Below are 14,019 nucleotides of genomic sequence, written 5' to 3' on the forward strand. Positions count from 1 at the left end.
CTCTTGGCTATTTTGCTCTGAATTTCAAAGGATTGCCTCATAATGTTATAGCACTGTAAAACATCCAACAGAGGTTTCACAGTTTGTGAATAGCATTGTATGCAACATATTGAATATGTACAATGGTAACATATTGTATATTTGCGGAGAATAAGCAAAGAAATCCTCAATTTTCTTTGTTCTCTTCTGATAACTCCTCTTGCTTGCAGCATCTGCCATACCCTATTCCCCTCATCCATACACAACCCCAGCTATGACATCCCCCTGAATGAAGATCAGCTCGTATAATGCTGAATTTACAGGGCTACTGTCAAATACGTTCAGGCTCAGCCCGAGCCATGCCCCTGCTATAGAATAAATGTGTCCCTGAATGTGATGCTGCTTTCAAAAACCAACTGTATGATGAATTTTTTTGAAAGTGGATACACCAACAGTGCTAGGATACTGCAAAGGTTATTTTTCCACACAGATGACTAAGCACTGTAAAGTGAGATGGTCACAATCGCGACAGAGATGATCTTCTTAACAGAGCGGGATGGAAGAAACCATGCGAACAAAGAAAATCAAATCAGACTGCCACAAATTCATACAAAAAACAATACATGTTGTCCTCTCAATTGTAAGGATTTGTATCCATGTATGAGCACAATGCAGAGAGAGTGTAGATCAATTAGCACACACTGTCACACAGGTGGCCACTGCTGTTTTATTACCCGCGGGAATGAGCTGCTCTGTGCGTTCACGGCTGTTAGCTCTGACGTTTCTCAACCGTTGGTGACTCAGAGTTCAGGTTTCTCACTATTTGTTCCTCTTAATTGTTTACTGTGCGTTGATGTGAACTCGCAGCTGGGTGTACAGGATACAGGAGCCAAATGACACAGGGAAATCCTGCCAGCGGCGGAACTAGCCAGGAACTAACGCAGTCTCCCTGCAGCTGACGGCATATGCTTACATGCGCAATGATAATTCAAGGCAATTTGATGATCCTCCACCCTGCAGGATCCCCTGTAACATCGCATGACAGGAAAGGAGGATAGAAATAGACTGGAAAAACATATTTTCTAGTTGTTTATTCATACTGTAGCAAGTCCTTATAAATAGTAGTAGTGTCGTCTTAGCAATATGAGCCCACAAAGGAGATGATGTGTTATATATATTATTCAAAGCACAGTCAATGTGTATGATCAATAAGCCACACAGAAGCATTCTGTTTTATATGTTAATTTGCTTTTTTTGTGTCCACTCAATGTTTATATTTATATTTGGATCAAGGCCTTAGGTGATTATCGGTTTGAGCAGCAAAGATTTATCCATGAGTTGTCAACTCAGTAAATCTCTGACCATTTAGATAATGTCTTTATGTTTTGGAGTTATTTTTAAAGAAATAAAAGCAAATTCTCTGATTTCAGATTCTATAATGTGATTTACATTATGAAACACATTTTGAAACAAAATGACATCTGCCATTTAATTTTTTCCAACAACTATTCAACCACTGACATCACCATCTTTATAAGTGTCTATGTCTACCTTAGTATGGACCACCTGGACACTGTCATGTCTCCACTGTCCTCTAAATTTGGTTGGACTGTATTTAACTAGGAGTTATTACAGATCAATCACAAACTGAAGCCTATCCAGTATTGATCTAGGTGCCTGGATAGGAACATTGTCCTACTTAATGTCAAATCAGCCCGCAAATGCTGGATGCTTCGGTGAATAGATTTTTACTTGTGAATTTGGCTCTGGTTTCTGCTCGCATTAACAACATGTCCAATGAAAAGTAACCCCTAGTGTGATGCTGCCACCACCACTCTTCACAGTGGAGCTGGTGTTAGGCTGGTGTATCCGCTACAGTTCTCTATCGTATGGACGGTTCGTCCACACGAGGCCGTAACGGAACCGCGGAAACGGAGCCCTCAAACAGTAACGGGTCCCAAGGTGGGTAGATCTGCGGACGAAACGTTCTGGGGGGCCTAACGGCTCCGTGTGTACGTCCTATACGATCATTTCCTGATAACGATGAAGCCATAGCCCCGCCTCTCCCCACCTCTGCTGCTCACTGCTGTAGCATGGTCCATGCTACTGACCATGCTACAGATGTTAGTGCAAAATCTACAGCTCCTCTACCACAAATATCAGCAACTAGTGGACATGGAGAACTACATGTTGCTAAATCCACCACGGAGAATAAACAGAAGGGCAACCATGGCAACCATGCTCGGGGGGTCTTCTTCGCTGCTTTTGGTGTATTTTGTGGCGGAAGTACAGCGCCACTTACAGGCCCGGCATATGTACTACAGCGTCTCCAGCGGGTCGAGCAGTCTCGTGTGGACGGACACGTTTCTTGAGCCGATACCGTGTGGACGGAAGACGTTTTTGATATCGAATTCGATTCGTTTTCGTGTAAACGGAGCCTTAGATAGCCTATCATTGTCCTGATGCAGAGTTCTCCACTCCAGCTGAGATAATCATTTTTGGTAAATCCGAGTATTTTCTTTTGGCTATTGCCCTCTGAACATTTCACATGAATTCCTGCAATCTCCAGGCATGCTGTCATGGGTCTTGGCTGTCTTTTGTTTCTCCTCAGAAGTGCCTTCCATCTGGCTCCTCTACCACATAGCCCAGACTTGTGCTCTACTGAGTGTAGTCCTTCCAGAGAAATCTCTCATCACTTTAAACTAATGTCACAGTTGTCCCTGGGTTTGAGGTCAGCTCCCTGGCTAAGGTCTTTCTAGCTTGGTCACTTTGTTTGGTAAATCTGCTCTAGGAGAAGTAGAGGTAGTTTCATATTATAGACACCTCATGTACGCTTCCACAGATATGTGTTAAAAACATTTCCAGAGAAAGCTTTCTCCAAGGTTTGTCATCTACCCAGTTTTACACAGATTATGAAATTAGAACTAGAAATTAATATAGATGTGCCATTTTGTGCAAAAGAAGCAATTCAGTTTTTTTGTTAGAAACATTTCTTACCCAAAATAAATCCCTTTAAAATCCCAGTTTATTCATTTAGGCGCCCTGTGTTACTGTAGGATATTATGACAAAAATGCTATTCAAACGTTCTCCTAATTATCAGTTTACTGAATTTTAGGACTGGTTCTTTAATATGTAATGGACCATGTACTATAATAATATACAATATAAATGTTGACATCTTGATGAATGCAGTGCTTGAATGGTAATTGAGAAGAACTCAGATCAGTATATGGATTGAGTAAATATATTCAGTACTTTGTGTATGCTCTGAAAATTGCTGCAGTCTATGGTTTGTCTCACTTGCTTGGAGGAAAGTCTACAAAACACTGCTGAGTCACACCCTGTCCACCTCCTCACAATAGTTGACAAACAGTGGGCTCACCCCCATCTTCACAGATGATTCAGTGGCTGACCAGCAGAGTGGGTTGCGTTTTTGTCACAACATCTCGAGGCCTCTGGCAACTTGTGATGGGCACATTTCCAAGGCCCTGTCTCCTGTGTCTGGCTATAGCATACAAGGCCAGCACTGAAGACGGCTGATTCGACTCGGGAGTGAGGTCTCACTATCCCACAGTAACATTAGCCCACGCATGGCACGTAGCCACAAGCAGGCCACACACTCATGGCTGGGTGCTCCCAGTTCAATTTGTGTAGTTACTACTTATGCTGAGTTTCTCACAAACACAACCAAAGCAAACAGTGAGGTGTTTGTATTATTGTCAAATCTTAGCTCATGAAATAGAATTAAAATCAACGACTATGCTTGTGTAACGTTAGATTAGAAATGACATTTAAAAAAACACTCCTGTATTCACTGTTCTATATTGTATTGAAAGATCTTGTAATAATATATGGAAAGATTATCCCGAAATGTCTAATGATTACTTGAAATGGATTTCAGAACTACACAGCAAGGAGTAAGCATAGAAGTGATACTGATACTAATATCTTGACAAATAACTACCAACAAACAGCTTATGACATCTTTCTAAGAGGTGTTTTAATCTCTCTCAGTCTGCCAGGTTACAAACACCAGCTGGTAAATATAGCAAAGCAGTAGAATATAAAAACAAGCACAAAGAACATGAAAACATTAAAATGGCTGGTCTAATGAAAAAGGGTAATGAACAAAATGGAAGAAAATATACATACCCATCAGCACAGACAACAGCTAAGTACATAAGCCATTAGCTGGGCTTAAACATTGACAGAAACAGACCGATTCATCCGTTACCCATTTAGCTACAAACCAAACGGCGAGAGCAGGAAAAAACTTGGGGTGGGGGGGGGGGATTAAATGGATGGAAGCAGTGAATCATACTGTAGCCAAAGTCATATCTAAAAAGGAATCATCTCAGGTAATGACCCCAAGACAACAGCTTCCTCTGTGACTCAGAATAATTGGTCCAACAGAGCGTTAATACCAAGCCGAGACTGGGATAAAGAAAACCAGAACAAAGAATGAGGTGTCCCTGCAGTTTCTCCAACTAAAAGGTCAGAAACGAAGGGGTCAGCCATCGCTCTGAATCCTTTTCACTGTCACCACAGTCTATCCTCGTTCTGTCAGGGCCTGGACCCCTCCAGTGGTTTATGCTCCTCACTCTGCAGCTGTCATGATATTTACACACCTCTTCAGACACAAGACACACATAAGATAGGCCTTATTCACAGAGACGCTCAAACAACAGTCGTAGAATGAAAAGCCCCAACATCAAATGATGTACACTTAATATCGCTTGTGCAGCAGTCACATCAAATTGCCATATGCGCTTTGGAAAGGCACTTAAACACCCACAATAAAAGGAAGAACTGAATTTAGTGTCAATTTCCAATAAGTAAACTAACATATCTGAAAGGCAAATGCCTTACCGAATAACTATGTTTGTTTATTTTTGGGACCTATCATTCTTCATGCAAACATGAACAAAATACTTCTCAATGTACACAGTATACTTCTCAGCAGCCCAGACAACTGTAAGTTATGTCAGTTCTTCTGATTTTGCAAACAGAATTACTTTGCAAAACCCGAATCAAATATAAAATACTTATTACATGTTTTAACACATACTATGGGTTTTACCATCACCTGCGGGAGAAGTCTGTCTAAGGCAAGCTAACCATGCTAGCATTAGCAACTGCACACTCACACTCTGCTCTGCTCTCCATGGTCAAAGAAAATAACTGAAGTAATAAGCCATTATATATGCAAAGACATGCAGCCATATAGCAGATTTAAATATAATGGCTACAGATAATGATATGACCCTGAAACTGATTGCGTAATATAAGTTTCCAGCAGCATTTCAGTAAAAAATACATAAGTAATTGGTTCTGGCCAAAAACTTTGGCTTTGTATTTCACTGCACATTATTTGTTACGTTGATTCAGCAGTTGGCAGATTTGTTTTGACAATGGGTCTTCAATACTTGATAGATTTTGGCTTTTTTGTCATTCATAATTTTGGTTTGTAGCTACTGCTATTAAAACCTTATATCATCTAGTTAATCTGAAACTAAAAATCGTATCCTTTCTAAAGAAATGAATTGTCACTGTATCTACTTGTCATGTATCTAGGTTAGGACAGATACACTAATACCTCTAGTGCAAAAAAAACGCCATTTGAAAAAAAAGTCACTGCTGTGTGTTATTGGATACTTGTTATTCCTCCTCATCGTACATTTCAGCCATCATGACCATGCAGTGTCTCAAATTGGTCCGAGCAGCAGGGTGGTAATGATGTGAGCCAGATAGGAACAGCAGCATTTTATTCCTGTAGTTCTTATTGAAGCTGGGTAAACACCGACACGGGACAAGTACAGGTAATCAGGTAACCTTTGTGGGAGGTGCTAAGGTAACTGAATTCCATGAGAACAACACCCCCCACAGCCCGACAACCAGCAAAATGTGATCTCTTAGTGAACAAAGCCTGATTCAGGGAAGGGATGTTCCACTGTGGAAAATGACACGACGGCTAGAAGGGCGCATTTAGGGCAGTGCTAATATTAGCAAGTCTTATCTCGACAAACTGCATGAGACTGAGGAAATGACGGAAAGATATCACTGTGGGTTCAATGCTTTCCCCCAGGAAGTGACTAAAAATTAAGCAAATCGAACTGATGACGATCAAAATGACAGGGAAATCACCCTGGCTTGTCAGCGCCACTCAATCTCCTTTTGATACCGACGACAGATGAAGGGGGGATATCACCCTATATCCTGTGCCCAAGCAGAATAGGCTGCTATCAAAACCGAGAGAGATGTTGTTCCTGACTAACACCTGTTGCATGTGAAACGTGTTCCTTAAGCAGTGTTGCTAAGATATTTCCGTATGTGTTGTTTCAATACTTATCTGAGTAAGAGTCATATGTGCATATTTCGTTTAGCATCGGAAACAAGCCACCAAACGTATCGGGTTTCATAAAAGGTACAAGAGATTCAGCCACCTCTTGATTTATTATTGCCTGTGACAGACACACACCCTTTTCTCCAGGCTCTGTTGGTGTACATATCAGACCGAATACTACATCCGTGGTTCCCTGTTATGCTGGTCATGTGATACACTATGTCAGTGCCTAGTGTTACTACGTTATTAATTGTTTGAGTGCTTTAAATTCACCTACTAAAATGTCTTTGATTAAGTCCGTGAATGTTGTTCATTTTAAGGCATTCATGAATTAGCCAAAAGCCGCCCAGTGTTATGCATGATAATTATACACTTTTTTGGCAAGCACAAAAACGGCTAGCACATGTTTAATGGCTTCATTTTCCTTATCCCAATGGACAAAATATGCAACTGAAGACCTTAAGGCCAACAACAGATAACAGACAAATATACTTCTAACAAATTCCTTTCAACTGTAATTACAAGTTAGATGGCCAGAAGGCAATTTGGGCATAACCAACTTGATGTGGCGAGCGTGAGTAAAAGCAGAGAGACATGAGGGCAGAGGTATCCTACAGTACCTGCTGGGGGCCATCTCCATTGACCATGGCTGGGGGCAGGGGTGAGGCCAGCATTGAGAGTTCAGGGCTGAGAAGCTGGCCGGACTCCAGAGGTGGGGTGTGGTCTGCCATATCTCCCTCATTCACACCACTGAAGAGGTACTCCTGCAACAAAGACACTGCAATCAATAGAAAATCACAAAGTATACCACAGAGATTGGTAGTGTCATCGCCTTGAGTCTTAAGACCCTGACACACCAAGCCGATTTCGGCAGTCGATAGATGTCTGGCCGTCGATGAGCGTCCTGTCGCCCTACTCAGATTGGTGTGTCCCGCACCGTTGTGTCTTTTCGGCGGTGCCGACACCTTCCGCTCTCGATTGAACATGTTGAATCGGGAGCGGAGGCTGTCTGCAAAATAAATCACTCTGATTGGCTGTTCAGCTAAGCGAATCAGTGCATGAGAAGCAAAATGGAAGTGAGGTACGCAAACAAACGATTAGGCACACACATATTTTTTGATACCGCCAGTACCTCACTAAACATGTTTTCGATTATAAGTCGCTATGTGAAACAGTCTGTGATGGACGAGAGTGAAAATGGAACGCACACGCTATTTGTTGTTTGTATATATCACGCGGTCTGTCTTCCGGTTGCCTCTTTTGAATGACGAATACACACTACCGCCGCCTGCTGGTAAGGAGAGTTATTGCCACTCACGCATGCGCAGTGCGTACGTGCTACTTCGCCGTCGGCTGAAGTCTTTGCGGTGTGTTCCAGTGCGACTTTTTGGCCAAGACGCAGAAGACGTGAGGTGACACAACAGTCGGGTCCGTCGGGACGTGTTCTTTGGTGTCAGTTTGGTGCGTCAGGCAGGGCCTTTACAGCAAGTCAATAGATCTCTGCTGAGAACTACCTTTACCCAGAACACCACAGGATGCGGCTTCTCCCTCCCCTCTCTTACAATATAGTATGAGAACATTATCACCTTTATTTGTCAAGTGTTGGGATGTGGGTGATTGCTGTTATTATGAAGTAGACAAGAATTGTGTATAAATATATATATTGTGTGTATATAAGTCGAATAAATTATGATTGAAGTAAAGTATAACTGATTTATGTTTCACAGGGATTTTTAATAATACAGCAAAATTGGTAACTGTTCTTTTTGTTATTACATTGGAAGATGGCTATATTAGCAATGAACAAATCTACATCAACCAATATGGATTATGCATAAACTCATGTCAAACCGTAGCAAAGTATGTAGGCAAGATACAGTTTCTGTTCAAAACTGCAATTATATAAGACTCAAAGGGGGCCAAGCTGAGACTGAAACAGATGAATACATGAAAAGATAAAGTGGCTTAGAGAATTTAAAAAAACAACGACAGAACACCATGAGAGAAATGTAACATGTGTCCTTGAACCTAATTACAATCTAGCGCATGCGCCGCTGATCCTCACTGTGATCTGGCTTATCTGTTAGCTTTAGTCCCTCCCCTCCTTAAGCTTAAATAACAAAGTCAGTTTACAGTGTGATGGTCAATGAACTGGGCTTGAAGGAACTATTGCTACAGTAGAGGACTGACATGTGATTAGCCCAGTATTATTAGATGATGGCAGGCTTCTTGTGTGGTTTTTGGGCCTCCAGGTCAACCACAGCAGTCGCTTGGAGTAATACTCTATAACACAAGACAATTACAAGTATATTTATGTTCAAGTCTAAATGAATGTTTCAAACACACAGTTCAACAGCTAGCTAAGCCTCTGAAATAGAGAAGTAACCCTTATCACAGGCACTCCCTTTGTTTATATTTGCTCACAGTTGAAACTTGATAAGCCCCACATTTGTGTTCTATTCTCAGACTGACAATTATAATGTGAGAGGTAATTATCCTGAATATGATATTTGATTATGGTGAATGGGTGATATTAGGTGTTTTCTTTACTACAGTTATGAAGTACTTGCGTTGAGTTAACTTTGGGGACTGCATGAATGCCAAACTTACTGTACTAATATATGAACATTCTGTAAGGTGTAGGTCTAACCATCTAACACTGGCATTAAACTCTGGTTGCATTACACTGAAACCTTTGCATAGGCGTATCTGTTGTAGCAGATTAAAAGATAACTTCAATATGGAAAATATTGTACCATCTGTTGTTGACGGTAGATCATATTTGACTGTGGCTGAGAGACCAGTCAATTAGGACACAACAGCTGTCTTTCAGTTTTGGTCAAATGGGGAAAACACCCTGAATCCGAATAATAGGACATTGTAACTAGCAAACACTTATACATATTTTCTTCATGTATAATTAAAAAAGGCAAAGGCATTAACAAAACGATGATGATAATAAGGCTCCATGTGTATTATACATTATATTAGGTCATCCATTTCTTAATACGACTAAGATTGATACAGGTGTGAGCCAATACTCTAATGTGACATTTATCTGGAGAAATTGTTTCCTAACACACTGTGCAAAAGCTGATTCTGTATTGAGTGTATGTATTTCCTTAACATTACCCACTATCTGTGCTTTACATACGTTCTAACAACTACAAACATACTTTTGTAACATATCCCACAAGTAATACTAACGTCAATGTTCAGAGGTAATGCTCTTTTTATTCGCCTCAGTTAACTAGGTTAGCTTGCTGCAAGTGTTTACTCTGGCTACAAGTGTATGTGTACGTGTGTTATGTGTGTTGTGTGCTTAGCGTTGTGTCATAGTTGTTGGTTATCTAACGGCTAACTCACAAACAATACAGTTTAATTCGGGTCCTTTAAGAGACACAGGTAATACACCATATGTTGTCTGTCAGCAACATAAGTGGGTTATTATCAGCTAGCGTTACTCACTCTGTCAGCAGGCACAGCAGCAGCAGTCTGTGTGACACAGTGATGATTTATCTGCAGCTTTCCCCGAAATGTTTTACGTCAGCAACCACCGGTGACCTGCTGCTTCCTGCAACACCTGAACCGAAAACCTTGCTAGCTACCTGGATAAACACAGGCAATATGTGACATGCTAGTGCTAGCTACCCTAATGCTACCTTAGCTAATAGTAAGCGAGATGAAGATGTGCTTCTCTCCTAATGTGAACGTCGATCGCCCGTATTGACTACACCTCAAACAGATCGGCGTGACTAGCGAGCGACGGTGACGATGCTAAGTACCGATAATGTTAGCCTGATTGCCAGTTTATCGAGATAACTTTCCATCCAACCCTGCACCTCGCATAAAAGTCAGGAATTTCTCCATCGATGCAGGGCTCTGTGCGCATGCGTGATACTGCAAATCATGACGAATCCCAAGTGCCCAGATAGCAAATACAAATATTTATAATAGATACAACTTCAGGAAGAGGACATTTTATTAAACTTTAAAGGTTTTGGATTTGATACAATATATATGTTTTTATACAACTAATTTTATTTGTGCGAACATTTCACATTCACAATCAAAATGGACTGACACTAAACCAAATGTTGAAAATGTTTACTTTGTTTTATTTTTTCTTTATTTTGTTTAACTCTGTATGTACCTGTGTACCCCTGATGTCAATGTTTTGTGTGTAATGTTTGATTGACATATGGATTTAAAAGGGTGGGGAAAAAAGGGGGAAATAATATTTATAATATTGTCACGTTGTTTTACTTTTGCTTTTGAATGGTTCCATCATCAGCATTCAATAGTGTGTACAGTTATAATTAGCCCATCTGTACAGTTATAATTAGCTTCATCTGTCTACGTAGATTTTCATGATTTTAAGGAGGACCTTAAGGTTGACGTGTGTGTGATCGTTTTATTTCACCAAGTCAGTCACAGAGAAACATTTTTTATTGGTTTATTGTGGTGAAACTATACAAGGATCCCATTGGATTGACATGGATGTGATCATATTAGTTTCAGTTCTGCCTGAACAGCCAACTCTGAAAACTGGCCCAATCCTTATTGGAAATATCCGGTCCACCTTAACAACATCATATTGCCTTTAAAGGTTTCTAGTCATATCGTGTGTTCAATTCCTATATAACGAAACTATTAGCACCACTAAGTAGACTGGAAATTTGACATATAATTTCAACACTACAAGTGTGCATGTAATATATATGATGTCGACATGACTCGTAGCAAAGGTTACATTTTGAAGATTTTTCTGGGGCTTTGATTAGATTCTTATCACGGCCCAAATCTATATTGTGAAACACTGAGAAACATCACAATTCAGTATCACATCAAAATACCTAATTTGAAGGCAAATTCACTATGGCATCATGTCTTGGTTGTATGCAGTCCTTTACATGTTGTGGTATGTTGCAGTGCCAAAATGTACCTTAGATGACAGATCATTTGTTTACAAGTGTATTTAAATTACTATAATCAATTTTACAATTTGTATAGTATGCTTGAGTTTTAATCAAGAAACACTTGAAAATGCGTAGCCTATAATAAGTCATAGTATAGCAACTGCTTTTCCATTATTAAAACGTGCAAATTAGTATTTTTGGGAAATATCCTCCAGAGACCCACCCATTCATTTGTGTCCTCTTTTGAGCACATTGGGTTTTGGTCCATTACTTTGAGGTCATACATGCCACAGCATTAAGTCCAATTGTACTCCACAGAGGACATCCTGGGCTTTTTCAAACATATGACATATGGGGGTGTGGCTTTGAAAAAGATAATTTCATTGTATTTCAAAATGGCGTCCATCAACACAAGCACTATTTATAGAAAGAGAAATGGTAAGTTTGTAATTTTGTAATTACCAGTGTTGTGAGTTCAATATTTTAATTAATTATAGTAAGGGAACATCTTAGGAGTTAGTGTAGTGAGTTTTCAGAGCAGTGTAATACTTATTTGACCTAAAACGAAATGTTTTTATGACCCTGCTGAAAAAACCAGCATAGACCAGCTTCAGATGGTAGCTGGTTTTAGCTGGTGTTAGGCTGGTGTTAGGCTTGTGTTAGGCTGGTTTACCAGGCTGGTTTACCAGGCTGGACAAGCTGGCCAAGCTGGTCTTGCTGGTTCAAGACCAGCCTGTCAGCTAAACCAGCATAGCCCAGCATGGATGTCATGCTGGATGCTGGTGATCAGCCCAGCATACCAGCATACTATGCTGGTCTATGCTGTTGTTTTTAGCTGCCAGGATGGCTGGTTTAGCTGGTGGCTGGTTTAGCTGGTGCAACAGCTAAACCAGCCACCAGCTAAACTGGCCAGGACCAGCTAAACCAGCCATCCTGGCCAGCTAAAGTGTCCAAAACCCCTCTAAACCAGAGGCTGGTCAATTTAGGAGGACATGGGGATTTGCTAACTTTTTATTTCCCCCATTTTACACAACACAAATGGAGTCCACTATGGGCCAAAACTAACACTTAGGTTTCTGTAGGGTTCATGGCAGACGGATGCAGTGGGAAAACATACATCAAGTGCCTCAAGTGTCAGATGTATCTCTTCATTTCAAAAAAGGATGGAGTACTACAAATGAGGGCTCAATATGTGTTGCATTGAGTTGTTGTGCTCGTCTAAATGTACTTGTATGTTAATGTTGTTTGTATACTATGTTTCGCATAACTAACACCCGATGTCCTCTACAAAGAACACACAATAAAACAAAAATAAAAATATATATTTTTAGTTATTGTTAGTCAATAGGCGCATTCACACCAAGTACTTTTCCCACAGTAGTTCATGAGAACTTTAGTTCATGAGAGTTCTTTTAGTTCTGATGAACTAAAGCAGATCGCGTTCACACCAAAATGAGTTCCTGGGGGTGGATTAGGCAAATGAGCCGCTGACGTCACTTCTTCTTCTTCTGCTTTGGTTTTACTGGCAGGCCGCAAACAACTTCACGCAACACACATGCAAATACAATATGAGTTTGTCAAAGTGAGGGACTTTTAAGCTTTGGCACAAAAGTGCAATGTGTCATGCAGTATCAGGCATAGCTCCACCTGCTGGTTACTTTGGCTTTTTTCTTGACAATTCAACTCTCAGTTTTAATGATATACTTAGTTTTACATCAAAAGCAGGTGGTGGTCTGGTCTAATCTCTAATGTGCACCTATACTGTGGAACATAATTATATTTCTATGAATACTAAAAAGATCACCTTACAAAATACATTTTTTAAACTCATTATCATGTTGTTAAAACAATTTTTCTTTAAATGGTGAGTTTAAATCCCCACACAAAGTATTCAATTTTTTTGGTAAATCAATTATTCAATACAGGAGACTGATGACAGTTCAAATCAATACAGAAAGTGCTTCTTAAATAAGTGTCAAGATTGTTCACTAAGTGCTTCGCTGCCACAGAGTTACTGAAAATCTATATTTATTTAGAAGAGGTTGGTTTCGCATAATGTGAAAATGTTCCAAGAAGAAATATATTGTATTTTCAATAATTCCTCTCAAGCGCACCAACATTCTTTTGATCATTAGTGGTGTTGACAACATACAATCAGGGAAATTAGTCTGGTCTAAATTGATTAGTTTATTGTAAATCATTCACAATCAAATGGCAAGAGCAATCAAACATACATAATTATGATTATTATGCAATTACAGTATACTGCAATTGCCTAAACCTTTAGTGGTGTGGATAATGTGTATCAGAGACATGGAAGTGAGATCAGGCTGGTGGATGGGGAGTTTGCAAAGTAAAGTGGATGTGTTATCAATACCATTACAATCTGAATGTTGATGCAGCAATACATCCACAATATGTGCTTTTACAAATAAATATTCTTTAAAAAAATGTATTAATTTGTTTAGTACCATATTTTAGAGCACTGGTCAGCAGTGTTCAATTGACTCATAAACCATTTCACTGTGGAAACCATGAGGCATTGGTTTTTCAAAGAAGCAAGACTACCCCAACAGGACAATCCCCAGAAATGCTGCTAAATCAGGCACCCTAAACAGCAGTAAGTCAGCTCATTGACCACTGCTGGAGGCTTCTAGTGGGGAAATAATGTACAAATGAAGATATCTTTTACAATCACTTTATGTGTAGTTGCTTTTTCGTTTCATGGATTGTATAGCCCTTTTTTTAATATTCAGAACACAGAATACATATATTTG

The 14,019-nt window shown here is 40.0% G+C and overlaps 1 protein-coding gene across 1 annotated transcript in view; it reads right to left on the reverse strand.

The window, feature by feature from the left end:
* Positions 1-10,212, reverse strand: part of fndc3a (fibronectin type III domain containing 3A) — a 49,956-nt gene extending 39,744 nt beyond the window's left edge. Inside the window, exons 1-2 of the mRNA XM_034113027.1 lie at positions 9,792-10,212; positions 6,944-7,087 (exon numbers count right to left, since the gene is read on the reverse strand). Of these exons, the coding sequence (XP_033968918.1) occupies positions 6,944-7,054 (111 nt within the window). The 5' untranslated portion in view covers positions 7,055-7,087; positions 9,792-10,212. The remainder of the gene's footprint in view (positions 1-6,943; positions 7,088-9,791) is intronic.
* Positions 10,213-14,019: the final 3,807 nt, after the last annotated feature.

The sequence above is a fragment of the Trematomus bernacchii genome, unplaced genomic scaffold, assembly GCF_902827165.1.
Source record: "Trematomus bernacchii unplaced genomic scaffold, fTreBer1.1, whole genome shotgun sequence".
Classification (NCBI taxonomy): Eukaryota; Metazoa; Chordata; class Actinopteri; order Perciformes; family Nototheniidae; genus Trematomus; species Trematomus bernacchii.